Source organism: Chrysemys picta, chromosome 3 (genome assembly GCF_011386835.1).
Source record: "Chrysemys picta bellii isolate R12L10 chromosome 3, ASM1138683v2, whole genome shotgun sequence".
Taxonomy (NCBI): Eukaryota; Metazoa; Chordata; order Testudines; family Emydidae; genus Chrysemys; species Chrysemys picta.
This window is the reverse complement of record NC_088793.1, coordinates 119196636-119215426: the sequence shown is the minus strand read 5'-3', so window position 1 is coordinate 119215426 and position 18791 is coordinate 119196636. Positions and strand designations below refer to the sequence as shown.

Here is an 18791-nt window from a genome sequence, read left to right as displayed (position 1 = left end):
ATAATTTGGGAAAACCAGCCACCAAGAGAGTATTATGTATGCAGCACCTAGGAAAGAACTGCTTGCATAATACTCATTTGCTTGTACACTGCTCAGCTGATTGACAGTGATCAGCTCAGTAGTGGGAAGACTGACAGAACGGAGAGTAAAGAACCCAGTCAGAGCGGGTGGCACAGGAAATCTAACCTCTGATGCAGAACAGTCGGGAAAGAAAAATATTACATTGAGTGGCCTGCCAAAAAGGATGAGGGTCAGGAGGGATCATCTCCACATTGTCAGAGACAAGCTCAGGTAGATCCGGAAAGTGATACACTCAGAGGGATAGAAAAAGGTGAGAATGCAGGAGGAAAAAGCTCAGTTGCCTCCTATGAGGGAATGGGACTGACTACTGAGATTCTGAGCCCTTGTCCCAGGCTACAGTTTCCCTCCTGAGAGCTTCCTTCCTTCCTTCATTTGATGGAAAGTGTCTTCTGGGAAGAAAGACAGACGTGGCAGAGTATGCTTGCTTCCAGTATGAGCAGGAAAATGACTGATAGGATGGGAACTGAGCTAGTCCAGTGCAGGACAGAATGCCTTCTGTTCTGCTCCCACTTCGTTGTCCGTGGAGTTATACAGATTCATGTAATGGTGAAGATTAAAAGAAAAAATTGTGTGTGGGGGAAAGGGGTCAAGTATTTTTACATGGTAATAGGATGGGGGGGGGGGGTTGTTTTGGTTTTTTACCTGTCTTGTAGGAGGAGTTGAAGGAGGTGACTGGCTAAGGTTTTCCAGATTACCAGTCTGAGCAACAGGTGCCAAAGAGTCCACCTTAAAATAAGAAGTGCTTAGTGAACAAGAAAAACAAAAGCAGGAGGGAAGAAGAGACTGCATAGCAGTTTTCAAAACAATGTGGCAAACTCATTTCTGCAGTGAGGCAGATCAGTGCAACTCATGCATGCTACAAACCTCACAGCATCACAAACGTGCATGGCATGCACGGCAAGACACTTATACAAGGCTAGTGCGACTGTCACTGCTGCCAGGTTCTAAGCATTCTTTATATACTGTACCTGGCAAAGTTCCAGATCACAATGGCATATTATAGAAAACGAAAAGGCAAGGGTAAAACCCCACAACAACAAACACATGCAATCAGCATAAGCTGCTGAATATTCGTTGTTTAAGAAGTCCAGTTAAATTCACAGTCTTAAGACTGTTTTGTATTTGTTACATTCTAACATATATGACAATGAATCTATGAATGGAGCATAGAGTTGTGCAACCATTTTGTAAAGAAGAATTGAAAGATAGCAATGTTTAAAGTGGCAAGCCACAATGAAAGATCTGGTGAAGGTCCAAAGAACCCATGAATATCACACACTGTACTGAGAACTGTCACTTTGCTTTCTAGAACTTCCATGTATATGCCAAAGTATCATTGGTGGTTCTGCTCTCAGAGGTCATATATACCAACCTGGACCAAATTACAGCGAACTCTGAGAAAAGAGCATCTTTTGTATGCCAGACTGGAATAACTCATTTTCTGAAGAAATATTTCATAATTTCTATTTATTTAGTTGTGTGATCATGTAATAACTCACTTAATGAATATGCGAAGGGGGCAAAGTTAAGGTTCTCGTTGGAATTTTCTGACTTTTGAACTACCATTTCAACCCTTAATGCTATATTATTTGTAATTACATTATATACATATATATACACACACACACACGTACATGTACATGTACATACACACGCCTTATTAGACTATATTTATGTTATGCACCTCAAAAGCTGAATCTTTTTTTTAACATAAAATTGTATGTATGAAGTCTTTATACACTCACATTTATGCAAAGTTAAGCTTGAGAAGCTAAGGTAGCAAAAATTATTACACTTAACACAATTATAGGGACTGTACCTTGTGAACTCTTCCACACTGGACAACCCCCTGTCTATTTTGTAGTATACATTCAGTTAAAAGGAACATTCCATGGTATCGGTTTAACAGAAACTACTACATATGGGCAATAAATATGGATTAACATTGCTGTAGGACTCTTCACTCTGCCATACTGCATATATGCAATATTTTCGGGGGGGAGGGGTTAATGCTGTTGTAAAGTGCGTGATTTAATGCTTTAGGCCCTAATCCTGCAATAACTCCACATGGGCAGATTCTTGCACTGAGCATTGTGTAGGATCAAGGGCATTGTGTTATTTTCTGAAGTGCATACCATGAAATATACAGTATCTGCATAAGTATCTGGGAACATCAAAAGTTTAAAATTACAGTACATGGGGAAAAAAACCCAATCAACCACATCACCACCCACATAGTATATGTAACATGGTAAAGTTTCTACAGCAACATTAATTTCACTCCGAGAATTTCCATCTACATTATTCATTTATCAACCTTTACTCGAAACAAAAAAAGGACAGACTCAGCTGGTGTTCTCATGGCTCCACTGCTTTCAATTTTCACCAGCTGAGGATCTGCCCCAAAAATGTTTTGGATGAAATGTGTTTATTTTTCCACAGGGACTAGGATGGAATATCTTTGTAAGATAAAGGAGAGTGGAAAGAGGAAGAGTTCCAGAAATCCTTAGAGCATCCAGGTAATAAATGAAGTCTGAACTTCATCAAACCATATCAGTGCAAAGTTCTCGGACGTACATTCAGACATTGATACAGTTCTTATGAAACCATATTACTATCTAGGAGTAACTGTGCACTGGTATCATTCCTGTAAGAACTGCAGAGTACAGATAAGGTACATTTAATCTAGACAACTGGCTCTTCCATGGAACTAGCAGTAGGACTCCACCAGCTCAGCGGACGCCTCCACTGAACATGCAAAGGAGTCCAAGCGCTGTGGAACTACATCCTTTGACCCCATTGAGAGTTCAGATGCTGGCCAAATCCTTCCTTCCACTATATGGAAGATCAGAGTTCCCCCAGCTGCAAACCTTCTCCCAGGTGCATAAATATACAATATGTAATTTATGCTAAATTGGAACAAAATTAGCAATTTTTATCCCAAGGCTAGTTATCAGATTACACAGTTCTGTGTTTGCACACACAAACACATAACTAACTGCTATTCACTTTCAAAGATACAAAATCTTTTTCTAAATTTGTCTTGATTCGCATTCCTCACTGAAGCCAGTTGTCATGCCAGTTTTGCGTTCTGTTATACAAGTGACAAATTTCCTATTGTTTAAAAAAAATAAAATAAGCTATTTCCCTCCACCTCCACATCCCCTTCCGACACACTCATAACTCAAAACCAGACAATACTATTTAGCTCAAACTTTCTTTAAACAATGTATGGAAAGATTCATTCCAAGAAAAACAATTTAGAGGAAACTATCTGCCTGGAGATACTGGTGGAGTATGGAAGAGAGTCTTTTTGATTTTAGCATTTACTTCTGCAGAACACTAACTATTTTGATAGAACTTTGTCAAATGAACGCTAGAAATTTTGCAACAGGATACAAAACTTCCAATTCACAAAAAGCTGAACTTGCAGGATACATATTTTAATCAGGAACTAAAGACTCGTACAGTCATTTTGGGACAGAAATAATTTTGCCCCTCATCACAGAAGTGGTGTCAAGAAAATGGAAGCAAAACTAATCTAAAAAGCACAATTTATCTAAATACTTCTCGTTACCAACGTACAGCTGAAAGCTTGATAATTTAAAGTCACTCCACATTACACAGCTTTTCCCTCAATGACAGCTGAAACACAAGGAAGGATAGTCTAAGTTTTAACCTGCAGTAGCTAGTGAACTTATAAATCTTACTCATACTATGTTTCTAGCTTTTACTTCAATGTAAAATCCTCCTACCCAGTAAAAATATTCAAGCCAAAAAAACCCACACAATTATTTTTTGTCCTTTTTTTAGTCTTTAAAAAAAAAAAAAAAAGGTATATAACGAAGTCCATAGAGTTGCTACCATGTGTGGAAACATACACATTATGGCATTCTTTTTTTGGTAGCCACACATACTGTGGTCTATCATGCATATAGATAACTTAAGAGATGCATTTATTGGTTTTACCAAGATTGCTCATAACAGTAGATATGGCCTAACCTGAACAATAAATACATGTCTTGATAAGGATGTTTGGCCCAACTGGTTTGTAATGTCATTAATACGCATGTACAGTGGTCTTATTTTAAAGTTAAGTACCTCACTGTTTTTTCCCCCCCTCAAAATACGAAAAACAAATAGGACACTCATATTTGTTTACATTCTTTAAAAAAAGTTAAGGTGCATAAATGCACAACAAGCATCTCAATCCCATAATTGTTCAGTGAGATGCAAAGATCTTATATACAGTACCAGTTTTCCACTTGACAAACTCTGCTGCTAGAATATGAACACTGAAATTGGGAAACGTTCATTAGAATTGTTGGCAGACCCTTGATTATAGTAACATTACTATTCATCACCAAAGGGAAAATTCATAAGGATTACTTAACAGAGCCAACTAGAATGAAACAGACACTTATATTTCAAGCATGCATTCTGAAACATCCCAAATATCAACAGGATCCTACCAAGCAGGCAATACCTTTTCAGAAAAAAATGGGAAGATCATACTGATAGGTCAATATTTGGTCAGAATACAAAAAACTAAAATAATGAAGTCCACATTTTTTAAATCTACTAACAACTGGACACAAATAGTGACCCCAGATCAGACAACATAATTCCTTGCAATAAATGAGTATCATTCAGTTGCGTAAGACAAACTATCTTGAATAAATAAAGTACAGTATTTACATAACAGGAAATCTATTCTGGTTACAGTTCCTGGAAGTGACTCAAAAATCAAAGATGAAGAAAATTCCATTGTTTTTGTTTCAGTATACAAGGGAAAGCATGGTAGATGTGAAGAAGACCAAGTTTCTAATCTCTCTAAAATATACTTTAAAATATAGATCTGGTTTAGCATGCACCAAGTTAGCTCCCTCTTCTAAATAACGTTATTTTAAATTGTGTTAATGAGTACCAATAGTTTTCACATAAAATATTGAAGTGATTTATGTAATATGAAGCCTTTCCAAAAAAGATTAGCAGATACAATGCATGTGTCTATTAGGACTGATCCACCTAGTGGTCTAAAGCTAGTGTGTCTGCACTGCCACTTGGGGCAAAACCCCAGTGATTTCTGGCCCCCACTAGGACTGTAGGAGCTGAAGAGTGTTGGGCAGGCACTCACGCAACAGCCACGATCTTGGACAATTAAAAGGTTATCAACTTGAATTCTAGTTAATTAAAGAAAAACAAAGCTAGTTAAAAGGAGTTTGATATATCTGCCCACAGCCTCCTGCCAATTGTTGTGGTTTTACAATCACATTTTCCTATTTCTAATGTTTTTTTCTCTCCCCTCCTACTGAGTGGTACCTCCCCACATACACACAAGAGAACAAAAGGGGAAACTGTCTATATAGAGGAAATAATGAAACTGACTAAAAAAAGTACTGTCTAATGCACAAAGTAACCACTGAAAAAAAGTGTTTTCTTCTCTCTAATCTTTCAGTTACAGTAATCGTTGGTGTTATTGATCATACGGTAAAATTTTTCAGTCAGATGTGTAACTTAAGTGGATAGAGTCCCTTTAAGAAGCAGTGTAGCTGGGAATCTTGTCCAATCCACCACTGGAAGGCCAGTGGCTAGAGAGACTGGTTAAGGAAAGAAGGGCGGGAGAATTGTCAGGGCTCCATGCAGAACTTCCTTTTCTTTACCTCTCATATCACCAGAAAGTACATTTGTGTGTGCAGTGTGATCACTTTAAATCTGTGGCACACCTAGGATGGGAGCACGCACTGTACGAGCCCCAAAAATTTGAATACTTCAGTCTCTTAAAGCACATTTAGATGAAGGGCTTTAAAAACCCACCTGCCTGGTCATTTTGGGTAAGTAGGCACAGATTCCCGGCAAGTGATCCGAGTGGGGTAAGCTGAGGTAGACACTTGTGTCTTCCTGTGTCTCTACCAGTATCACCAAACTCAACAGCTTCAAAATGAGTCAGCCATCAAACAAACAAAAAAACACATCAAAATCTTTTTATTTTCCTACTGGCTTATGAGCCTTTAGACTACATCTGATTCACGTTTTCAAGCATTTCTCTGCAAACTTGAGGGCTAGAAACTTTTTTTTTTTTTAAATTAAAAACAGATTCTCATGCAAGTCAACTGACTTCCAGAGCTAAAGCTTTAAAGAAAAACAAATACCATGATACATCCATAAAATCATGAGAGTTGGCAACAGTGGTGTGTGGAAAGCACCAAATGTTTCTGGGCACTAAAGCTCTCCTCCGGGGGTGATGACAGGAAGGAATGGAATAATAGCTTAGGCAATGCTAATTCTTTTTCCAGGAGAGTGTAAAGCAGCTGAAGACACTACCGTTTTCACAGGATGTGAAAGGGGAAAGACAGAGCAGAGCAGGTGCTGAGTTGCTGTTCTTTTCATGGGATGGGAGGGGGGAGAGGGGAGCAGAGGTCCCAGGTTGAGGAGGAGATGTGAAACCAAGGCTCTCCTGTGTGCCAGGAGTAGAACTTTTATTTTTGGAGGGAGGGGGCAACGGGGGGAGAAGCGAGGAATGATTTTCAAAAGCAGAAGTGATTTGGAGTCAGCATTAACGGAGCAGGGAAACATCATTAGTAGATCATCTGAGGGACATGATTGATTTACTGGGGAAATGAAGATGCGTAAATGGAAACTAAATATCTATGACTAGTTAGGATGGGACAGGAGAATATTGAGATTCAGCTTTTCGTAGAAGTATATGTTGGAAATTCTTCAAGCCCGGAGCGCATGCTCATTTGAGAATTTCAAAACAATTTCTTAGGTATGAGCTAATCAGTTTAAACAATATTTTTTAAATAAAAAGAGATACTTGACTATCACATACTCTAATTTGTATTCAAATATCATTTGTCTCCTTAAATGTGTTGAGCCCAGTTGTTGGTCAGATCTAAACTAGCATTCTCCATTTTTTAATAAAAAGACTTGAAAGAGTGAGCTCCATGGAAGTATAGCTACCTACCTAACAGGGCACTTACAGATTAAACCATACAAAAAATTCTTCCCTATTGGAACTGAAGTTGATATTCATAACATACCAATGTCCATTTGACTCCACAGCTATCTGTATGTTAGATGGTTCTACACAACATATGTGCATGTTATTTAGGATTACCATTCGTCCGGATTTACCCGGACAGGTCCTCCTTTTTGTGTTAAAAATAGCGTCCGGGGGGGGAATTTGTAAATCACTAAAAATGTCCGGGATTTCCCCCCCATGCAGAGCAGAGCGAGCGGCTGGGAGGGCTGCAGGAAATTCAGCCGCTCGGATGGGGCTCTGGCAGCCAGAGCCCTTCCCCCTGCAGCTTGCCGGGATGGACTCCGGAGCAGCTGTAGAGCTCCTCCTCCCTCCCCCCCCCCTCCCTCCCTGCATTCTGAGCCGGCCGGCCTGCCGGGCCATTTGCATCGGGCCTCGGCAGCTCCTCCTCCCCTGCAGCCCAGCGCCCCGCTCCGGCAGCACTGTGCGGGGGCAGGGACCGGGTTGTGTGTTGCGCTGGGGAGCACAGCCACGTGTCCGGCTCCGCACAGAGCCCAACACCATGTTCTGAGTGGCAGGGTAAGGGGGGCAGGAGAAGGGGCAGGGAGATTTTGGAGGGGGCAGTCAAGAGACGGGGGGGTCAGGAGTTCGGGGGGGGCTTTTTGGAGGGGGATGGAGAAGGTTTTGGGCAGTCAGGATACAGGTAGGGGATAGGGTCCTAGGGGGCAGTTTGGGGGGTCTTAGGAGGGGGCAGTTAGGGGACAAGGAACAGGGAGGCTTAGGTAGGGGGTGGGGTTCTGGAGGGCAGTTAGGAGCAGGGGTCCCAGGAGGGGGCAGTCAGGGGACAAGGAACAGGGAGGCTTATTTTTAACATGGCTCTCTTAATGGCTCTCCATGCGTCTCTGGACCCTCTCAGCTGTCGGGTTTGGACGGAAACATTGCCTGAGGGTAGTGAGAGAATGGGTTATCGGTGAGGTGGGGGTGGGCGTGAGCCCGGTCAATAGGGGCAACCCCTACCAAGATCTGAGCCTTTTCTCACACGCCCGTTAGAGCTCGACATTATGCTGTTTGGGACCCCTCTTTGAGGAAAGCCTCTGGATTGCAAGTCCAACCGCTACCTCCTCGTGGTGAGAGTCGGTAACTGGCTTGGATAGCCAGGCGGATTGCGGAGGACGAACCCACATCCCACATTTAGTGGGGTGTGGGATGGGGTTGGGCAGCCCCATATGGTGCCACATGGATGCCCCCCTGGTAAGGGTAGCCTCCCCCAGGTACGGGTTGACTCCCCCTGGTAAGGGTTAGATTCCCCCTGGTAAGGGTAGTCTCCCCCAGGCACGGGTTAGTTTCCCCCTGGAAAGGGTTAGTTTCCCCCTGAGAAGGGTAAATCTTTTAGCTATGGAAAAAAGTAATTTATATTTTTATACCGGATTGGCGCTGGACCGGGTTAATAACGCCCCCGCTGTTGGTTTTGATGCCCCGGCTGACAGTGTTAAATATATTAGGGGTGTGATCAGGGTCGCTGGACCAATGGATAAAATGGTGTGGACTATAATGAAGTCTCATGAGAATGAGAGTGAGAATCAAGTCCTCCCAGTGGAGCATGGAGAGGAGGTAGAGGAGAATGTTTGTGATGATCATGGTGAGGAGATTTTATCTATCTTACCGATGGTTTTTACAAGGGACACTTTTAATGATTTAACTATGGACAGTTTTAATCCAGATTTTAAGTATTTAAGTACATTTGATGATCCATATGTTAGGGAATCAAGTACTGATTTTAATAGGGATCGTAATAAGGATCTTAACAGTATTGGTAGTAATATAAATATATTAGAAAGTAGTTCGTGGAAGGATGGGGTTTTTTATTTAGAGTATCCCGTTGATAGTTTTAATTGTCCAATATGTCCCCAGATATTACCAACATTTGGTAAATGGGCCAAACACATTAATGTGGTTCATAAAAGTAAAGCCATACGAGTTGTATGTAGTAAATGTGGAAAATCTTCTCAATATCATAATATAGCTTGCCACTACCCCAAGTGCATACCCAAGAAGGCGGATACCCCAATGAAGAGCCATACGTGCTCGGTCTGTGGGCTTGGTTTTCATACTAGATCTGGATTGAGCCAACACTGTAGACATAGACACCCTGCTGTGAGGAATGAGCAAAGAAAAGAAGATATGGCTGCTAAAAGTAAGATCAAAGAGGGATCGACTAGATCTCGTATATGGACTAAAGATGAGGTTGCGCAGCTTATACAGTTGGAAAGGAAATATATTGGGAAAAGGAATATAAATAAATGTATTGAGAGCGAGATGAGGACCAAAACGAATAAACAAATATCAGATAAAAGACGAGAATTAGCAAAGAAGAAGTTAGTGGTAACAGGAGATAGGGAGGAAGTGACTGAGGTAGAGGACATTAGAGTAAATATATTAGAAATTCCGCCCCCAAGAGAGAGGATTTTCCCACTAAAAGGACATCCAGAAGTGGATTTAGTGGAGAAAATATGTAAACGGGGAAAACAAAGTAGGGAGGGAAGAGAAATAATAAATAGTTTAGGGGAAATTGAAGGATTATTAAAGGAGGATTTAACAAAAGCTCTCGGATGGGCAATGTTGGAAAAATTATGTTATTCATTAGTAGAGGGACAGGACCCTAGAAATGAAAGTCAAATAGAGTTGAGGAATAAAGGAAAAGGGAAGATTAGAAAGGAGGGGAGAAGGAAGCAATTTAATGCAATTAGGAGATATGCTACAAAGAAAGCTAAGTATAAATTCTATCAACAATTATTTGATAAGGATAGAAGAAGATTGACTCGCATTATAATGGGAGAGCCAGATAAGGCTAAGTGTGCTATCCCTATGAAAGAAATTGAGGAATACTATGTAAATATTTTGGGAACAATTGGACATGGTAATATGATAGGGTGGCCATCATCCACAGAGAATGCGGATAATGATATATTAATGAGTCCGATCTCTGTGGATGAGATTAGAATAGCTTTAACAGAAATAAGAAAAGATAGTGCTCCTGGCCCAGATAAAGTAAAAGTGAGCAATTTGTGGGATATTTTTAATTTAGACTCCTTAATACTTACAAAAATTTTTAATATATGGTTCCTAAATAGACAGGTACCAGATGAATTTAAGAAAAATAGAACGATTTTAATACCAAAGACACAAGATGAGGAGGAAATGAAGAAGTTAACATCTTGGAGACCATTGACAATTGGGTCAGTTTGGATTAGAATCTATACCAAAATATTAGCAAAAAGACTGGTGGAAACAGTTAAGATATGTAGTAGACAAAAAGGGTTTATATCCGCCCCTGGGTGTGAGGAAAATATTGCTATATTAGATAATTTGATTAAAGGGGCTAAACGAAATGGGAATGAAATTGCAATAGTGTTCGTAGATCTGGCTAAAGCATTTGATTCTGTGGGACACGGACATATAATAGCCGGGTTGAGAAGATTTGGTATAGATGAACATTTTATAGATATTATTAGGGACCTTTATGATAATTGCACAACTAGGGTATGGGTGGGTGATGAAGCTACTGAGTCTATTTTAATTAGGAGGGGGGTCAAGCAGGGTGACCCGTTGTCCCCAATTTTGTTTAATATTGCTATGGATCCCCTTTTAACTAGATTAGAAGTAGAAGGAAGTGGTTTTTATGTTAAGGGTAATAGTGTCACGTCATTGGCTTTTGCCGATGATGTGGCAATTTTAAGTAGCTCATATAAAGGAATGATCAAAAATTTGGGTATCTTAGAGGAGTTTTGTAAAAATACTAATCTCTCTGTTAATGTGAAGAAAACGAAAGGCTTTCATATTTTAACTAAACATAAAACCTATGTAGTTAATCCTAAGGATAATTGGCAGATAGGGTCAGAGAAGATTGAATATGTTCAACCAGGGGATTTTGAAAAATATTTAGGGGCTAGAATAGATCCCTGGATAGGTGTAGGGGGACCGGTACTTAAAGAAAAATTGAAAGATTGGAGTGAGAATTTAATTAAGGCCCCATTAAAACCGGCCCAAAAAATATTAATTTTACAGACATACATCTTACCGAAGCTATTTTATAATCTTCTTTTAATAGAACCCCCTTTTAATCTTTTAGACGATCTTGATGTGTTAGTTAGAAAAATAGTTAAAGAGATTTTACATTTACCTCAGTGTACCACAGATGGGATATTTTATTCTAGAGGTAGGGATGGTGGTTTAGCTCTCACTAAGTTTAGTGTGCAAATCCCAAATATGTTAATTCGTAAATGGAGGAGACATATTGTCTCGAGAGATGATTGGATGGACCTATCTTATCTATATGCAGGAGAAAATCTTGTGGATAAAATATTGTCATTTAGTGCAGTAACATCTCATCCCAAGAAATGGAGGGAAGAGGAATTTTTAAGATGGTCGGAACTGAGATGTCAGGGAATAGGGATAAAATATTTTAAAAATGATTTAATTAGTAATTCGATTTTTAGAAACTCTAGTAAAGTTAAATCATCAGCGTATATCGCAGCATTGCAGCTTAGGGCAAATATTTATCCTACTAGGGAGACATTAGCAAGAGGAAGAGGAGGTGTGAATGCTCTTTGTAGATGGTGCGGTAAAGTGCGGGAGACTGTTCCCCATATCTCAGGACAATGTTATAAGACTAAGAATGCTAGGATAAAAAGGCATAATAGAGTAGTGTCTGCAGTTGTGGATAAGGTTGGTAAATTAGGGTGGAAGGCAATGATAGAGCCCCATTTGAGAAATAGTAAGGGTGAGTTAAGAAAGCCGGATATTATATTTATAAAAGGAGATACAGCAGTGGTGGTTGATGTTACAGTGCGATGGGAGGATAATGCCGGAAGTTTGGAACAAGCCCACAGTGAGAAGGTGGCTTATTATCTTGAGTTAGAGGAAGAAATTAAAAACTTAACGGGAGGTAAAAATATCCACTTCTTTGGTTTTGTGCTTGGGGCACGTGGCAAGTGGAGTGAAGGTAATAATGATTTGTTACAATTATTGGGAATGGACAGAAGTAAAAATTTTAAGGAGAGTATATGTAGACTTGTTTTATATTCCACTATTGGTATGATGGCTATATTCAGTGACAGGTAAAGATCCCGGAGTTTCCATTCCGTGTATCTTGCCAAAACTAAATTTTAGCTATTTTGGTTTCCATGCTCTAAATTTTCAAATTTTTAATATTGTTTTGAACATTAACATATTTAGTGTTATTTAATATCTGCCCTTCAATAGAATGGTTTTCACTATATAATAAATACTTATTAATGGATGAAATTCCAATTTAAATCATTAGTTTATTTATTTATTTATTTTAACTACTGGATGTGGATGCGGACTGGCCGCGTATAGTAACCAGGAAAGGGCAGGTAGTCACGCCTGTACATAAATAGGGGGTGGGGTTCTGGAGGGCAGTTAGGAGCAGGGGTCCCAGGAGGGGGCAGTCAGGGGACAAGAAGCGAGGGGGGTGTTTGGGAGTTCTGGGGGGGCTGTCAGGGGGCAGGAGTGGGGAGAGGGATCGGAGCAGTCAGGGGACAGGGAGCAGAGGGGTTTAGATGGGTCGGTAGTTCTGGGGGGGGACAAGGAGCAGGGAGGGTTGGGAGTTCTGGAGGGGCGGGAAGTGGGAGGGGCAGGGGCGGGGCTAGGGCAGGACGGGGCGGGGCTCCTCCCGTCCTCTTTTTTGCTTGCTGAAATATGGTAACCCTAATGTTATTTTATGTGGCCTAATGTTTAATGAAGGGAAGTGTTTCATTGAATACAGTAGTAATAAAAGCAAAACATAGGCACTTAGGTTTAAGAGTACTTTTTTTTTAAATCACAAAAGCCGTTATGAACATAACGGAACACATAAAATGCTACTACACCTCTATCCCGATATAATGCAACCCGATATAACACTAATTCGGATATAACACGGTAAAGCAGCGCTCGGAGGGGGGGGAAGGGGGGGGCGCGCTGCGCACTCCGGCGGATCAAAGCAAGTACGATATAACGCAGTTTCACCTATGTAAGATTTTTTGGCTCTCGAGGACAACGTTATATCGAGGTAGAGGTGTATTTAAGAATGCTATTGTTGGTTATTCCGTGCACCACTCTGTATCAACTCTTAAAAAACTGTACAGGCACAACAACCTCCCCTTTGCTCTACCAATACCGCCAGCCTCAATGTCCCATTCGTCTGTTTTCCCCACCACCATCTCCATACCTTCTTCCAAATGCTCCATATGCATCGAATGTTCTGGCTGTTCAGGCCCCCCAGACAACCTTCTTCTTCCAGTCTGCCCACAAGTCAATAGCACCTCTTTAAAATATGCTAAGTCATCCACCATTCAGAGCTTACTATTTATTCCACATCTGTCTTGTTTATATTGCAAGGTTTACAGAGTAGGAATTGTCCGTACTTGCGTCTTATATAGAACCAAACAAAACTGTTAGCACTTTACTTATAAGAATCATTCCATTTGGGGAATGGGGTATTAATATTTATTAGATACTCTTTTGAAAGAACAGAAATATTCAAAGCCACAAGGCTTTTTTAATTTTAAATTAGGCCTGGAACCATCTGATGCATTTCTTCTTCATCAGTGTGTCGTCAGGTAAACAGTTTAGGGGAAGGCAGTACAAGCTGTACTGTCTCGCTCAACTTAAAACGGAAAACACAAGAACAGAGATTCTGTTGCTTCCACATATACTATTTATACTAATGTTCAATTAAAATCCTAAAATTTTAAATAGTGTGATTGTTCTTGTGGAACATAATTATCATGGGAAGTTATACCGCAGAGAGACAGATGACCTCTCAGGTAGCTGGGCCAATCCCCTGGAAGGCTCTGAGTATCAGGAAACGTGAATGAACTCTGCAGGGAATAAGAAGGCTGCACATGGAGTGGAGCACCAAAGCAATGGGGTAACCCATGTGGCTGAGTGATGGTTGCATTTTGGAGAACTTGGTGCATTTTCAGAGCATCTGTGTCTTCACTGGAACACAGGAGTTGCAAAAAAAAAAAAAAAAAAAAAGAAAATCAAGTAAGTTGGTCATGAATGCATGGACTGCCATAGCCAGGTCTATGCCTTATAGGAAGAAGCTCCGTCTTCTGACAAGTCATAGATAGAAGTGGCCTGTTTTGCCACAATGGTGATTTGGCATCCAATAGCACAGAGGAGTGCAGAAGCCTGACATCAATCCTAGGCAGAATAATGGAAAAGCTGATAAATTCAATTGATAAAGAACTAAAGGATAGGGATGTAATTAATGCCAGTCAACATTGTTTTATGGAGGAGATCTTACAAAACAAACCTGATTTCATTATTTGATGAGATTACAAGAGTTTGGTTGATAAAAGTTATCATCAAGACAAAATAGACAGACCTGCACAACATTCTGATTAAAATTTAGCACTATATAGTATCAATGAAGACCATAGGTAATGGATTAAGAACTGGCTGACAGGTCTCAAAAGTAGTTGTCAGTGAGGTATCATCAAACGGGGGTATTTCTAATGGGGTCTCACAAGGGGTTGTTGCAGGACAGATGCTATTCAACATTTTCATCACAGGTCTGGAAGTAAATATAAAATTATTGCTGATAAAACTTATGGATGACACAAGGACTGGCAGAACGGTAAATAGCGAAGAGATCAGAGCAGTCATCCAGAACAATCTGGATCACTTGATAAGGTGAGTGCTTTCAAATAATATGCATTGTAATACAACCAAATGCAATGTTATGCATCTAGCAATAAAGAATGCAGACCAAACCAACAGACTGGGAGACTGGACAGCAGCCACTCTGAAAAGGATTTAGGGGTCATACTACGTTAGCAACTCAACAGAAGCTCAGAGTGTGATGCTCTGCCAAAGAGGGCTAATATGATCCTTGGATGTATAAGCAGGGACGTAGTTAATAGGATTAGGGAGGTTATAGAGCATTGGTGAGACTGATATTAGACAACTGTACACAGTTCTGGTGGCCATATTTTACAAAGGATATTGAGACGTCTGAGAGTATACAGAAGAGAGTCCCGAAAACGATTTGATGGCTGGAGAAAATGCCTTACAATGAGAGACTTAAAGAGCTCAGTCTGTTTAGCTTTTAAAAAAAAAGATTGAGAGGTGATTTGATTATAGTATATAAATACCTGGGGAGAAAACAGAGTACTACAGGGCTCTTTAATCTAGTGGAGAAAGGGCATAACAAGAACTAATAGCCGGAAGCTGAAGCCAAAGTCAAAGTAAAAATTAGATGCAAATTTATAAAAGTGAGAGTGATTAGCTACGGGAACTAACTACCAAGGGAAATGGTTGATTTTTTCATCTCACTATATACAAATCAAGACTGGATGCCTTTCTGAAAGATATGCGTGAATCAGGTTGGGCTCAGTAATGGGGTAACTAGGTACAATTTAATGGTCTATGATATATAGGAAGTCAGACTAGATGATCTAATTGTCCTTTCTGGCCTTAAATTCTATACATCTCTGAAAAAGGAACTCCAAGGCTGTAGACACATTTAATAATCTGAGGTCCTAGGTAGTGGACAATGTTACAAAAAAAGGCAAGTTCTTTGAAGTATTTTCCTCTTCCCAATAGCATCTTCTAAATCAGTGGTTCTCAAACTTTTGTACTGGTTACCCCTTTCACACAGCAAGCCTCTGAATATGACCCCCCCTTATAAATTAAAACACACTTTTTTATATTTAACACTGTTATAAATGCTGGAGGTGAAGCGGGGTTTGGGGTAGAGGCTGACCGCTTAAGACCCCCATGTAATAACCACGTGACCCCCTGAGGGGTCCCGACCCCCAGATTGAGAATCCCTGCTTTAAATCTTGCATGGGTTTGGCTAATCTAAGTGGTTCTGAGAAAGGAAGGTCCAATTACATTCTCAGTAGGAGTAGAATGGTGGCCGAATGTGCATTTGGCAGACTGAAATCCCGCTGGCAGTTTATAGAACCATTTGGATGCCAGTGTCATCAGTGCTGTCTGCATTACTGTGGCTTGCTGTGCTCCTCACAATCTTTGTGAATTCAAAAGGTTAGTCATTTTCTCCTAAATGTACCTCTGACAGTAATGGACTGCTGAACTGGCACACTCAGCCAGAAAGTGTGCCGGTCACAACTGGAGCAGGATGCACCCAGGCAACAGAATGAGGGACGCTTTATGCACCCACATTATGGACTTGCATGGACCAATGGAAGAGGAAGAATAGTATATTTATGTATTTGCACATCACGTTTTACTGTAACTGAAGTACTTGCTGTACACGACGAATGGGGTGTTCGTGTGATTGTCGTTAATTGTGGATGAGATGACCGCTTATACAACATGGGAGGGAGGGGCAGTGGTTTGTAGGACATGAATTCTGGGTTTTCATTATGGATTGATCTGAACAGATGTATTGAGAAATTGTTTGGCTACAACTTTCTAGTTATACCTTATGACGATTATCTTTATTCTTCGAAATGCACATCATATGATGTGATGCAATGATGGTAATACACTTTTAAAATAAAAGCCTTTATTTGTGAACATTGCTATACTACCAAAAAAAGATATTAATAAGCCTCTACTTAACTTGCAATATTGCAAATTCCACAATATTATGCTTCCACCGCGATTTTGATAATGGGAGCCCCGGGTGGCCGCTCTCAGCCCTGGGCTGCCAACAACAGAAACACAGAAAAATAACAATGGACTTTTATTATTTGGTCCATTATTACTTTTCTGCAATTTTCCATGGCTTGTCCACAACTCAGCTGCAATTTTTGACACTCATCCTGCAATTCAAGTAGGGCCTTAGATATTAAAGCATTGCTAGACAGGCAAGCTACCATTACAACACGAAAACACCAGTAATAAGCCAACACCAAAACTAGTAATAAAATAAAGTCCATAACACAACCATTTCATAAGCCAAGGCAAAATGTGGTATGCAGGGTCCATTAGAACAACAGCGGGGACAGTTACTCCATTTCTGACAATGTCTTTTAATGGGAATAGGGTCCCTGCCGCATCCATGAAGGTAGACTCCCACTTAGCAGAAAATCCTAGCATCATAAACTTTTCCAATGCAGCCCACATTGTCATCTATAAATCAGCTTCTGTGGTCCACAAAGGCCTGTATAACCACAAAGGGTCCTACTCCATTGTTAATGTACTCATGTGCTCCTTCAGGAAGGCAAATTATGGGCACGAGTCCCCTCAACAGCCCCACCACAGTCTGGAAACCACATTCTCAAAACCAGCAATTACCCCACCACCTCTGGCAAAATCACACATCCCATTGCCTCAAAAACCTCAGTCTCCACTTTATTGACAGTTGATTTTCCAACACAAAACTAGTTAGCAATGGTAACAATCAAGGGTAGCCAGCTTCCAGACAGTTATAACAACTCGCTTCTGGACCTGCATAGTCACCCTCGTGTGTGTGTGTTGTGATGCTGGAGGATCAAAGTAAGCTACTCACAAAACTCCAGAAACGTAACTTTCTTCATATGGGAGTTCTGGACCCAATGCTGGTCATCTGATGTCTGCATGACGATGTGATGCCACCAGTCTGTGCTTGTGGTTGTGCTCTAGAAGTACCAGTCTGCACAGGGAGCATCAGTGACTATACCAAGAGTTGTGAGCAGCATCAGCTAGTTCGAGTCTGCCACGTCTGTATCATCCTCCTCTGGCAGGTGCTTTGGGAAGGACAGAAAACGCCACCAAAACATACACTAGCATCTCATGGATGTTCTGCCCATTTCCTGAAACAGGAATGAAAGTCCAAGCTAAACAAGTTCTTCAAATGATGACTCCTCCTCATTGCTGGCTCCAGTTGCTAGGTGTGCACAGACCCAAAAGACGCCTTGGCAGGACGTGTTGGCAGGCTGTGAAGTACTAGTCAAGTTTTCCCCACAGTGCCCCCCGAACCAACGACTAGAACAGCTACAGCTGGGGATGGCACTAGGAAGCCAGAGACAGGCTGGATTGACTCAGGTCTGTGTAGTGCAGTGTAGACAGGTCTCACACCCATGCTCAGACGATTCCAGAAATTCTAAACCAAGGATGAGTCCAACAGATCCTGGGCTTAGACTGCAGTGCAGACTACCCCTGATGGCTTCATACAGATGTTGAAAATGCTGGGGAGACCAATACATATTACAAAGCAAAAGAATCCTAGCACAGAGTTGTAAAAAATCTCCATCCATTTTACAGAGTCTTGCAATGCACATAAATTAGGTACATTCAGAAAACTACCAGCTCTTTTTGGAGTGTTCCATGAATTGGATGTGCCTCTACAACTGTTTTGATAAGTAAGTTATTTTCTTTCCAACACGTGAGACTTTTGCACTGCACTGCTGGAAAAAATAGTGTATTTGGCTGTTGACCTCTGGACTTCAAAAAATTGAACTATTACTGAGATTTCAACATGTGAAAGGGCACAGTTTGTAGATCCATATGAGATTACCTAAAACTTACTAGCCAAAGGCTAATCAAATGACCAGGGGGATATGCCCCACTTGTAAGGTCGAGGACAGTGCCCAGGTAAGAAGAAGATCAGCCCCTCCCCCTTAACTGCTGCAAATGATGCTGCTGAATGCAGTCCTTTCGTTCTGTTTCTATGACTTGGACTCTTAAGTGCTGAGGTAATACACATAAATAATAAATAATAACAATAATAATGTTGACCTCCAGATAGCAGTAGCCTGATAAATTT

General features: G+C 40.7%; 1 protein-coding gene across 7 annotated transcripts in view; it reads right to left on the bottom strand.

Annotated features, from left to right (window-relative positions):
• LOC101943505 (palmitoyltransferase ZDHHC14) overlaps nt 1–18791 on the bottom strand; it is a 324118-nt gene that overhangs the window by 51607 nt on the left and 253720 nt on the right. For 5 of the 7 annotated variants that reach the window (XM_008177690.4, XM_024112258.3, XM_008177692.4 and 2 more), the window contains one exon: nt 724–807. The exons of the other annotated variants lie outside the window; for them this stretch is intronic. In XM_008177690.4, the coding sequence (XP_008175912.1) occupies nt 724–807 (84 nt within the window). The remainder of the gene's footprint in view (nt 1–723; nt 808–18791) is intronic. 7 annotated transcript variants of the gene reach the window in all.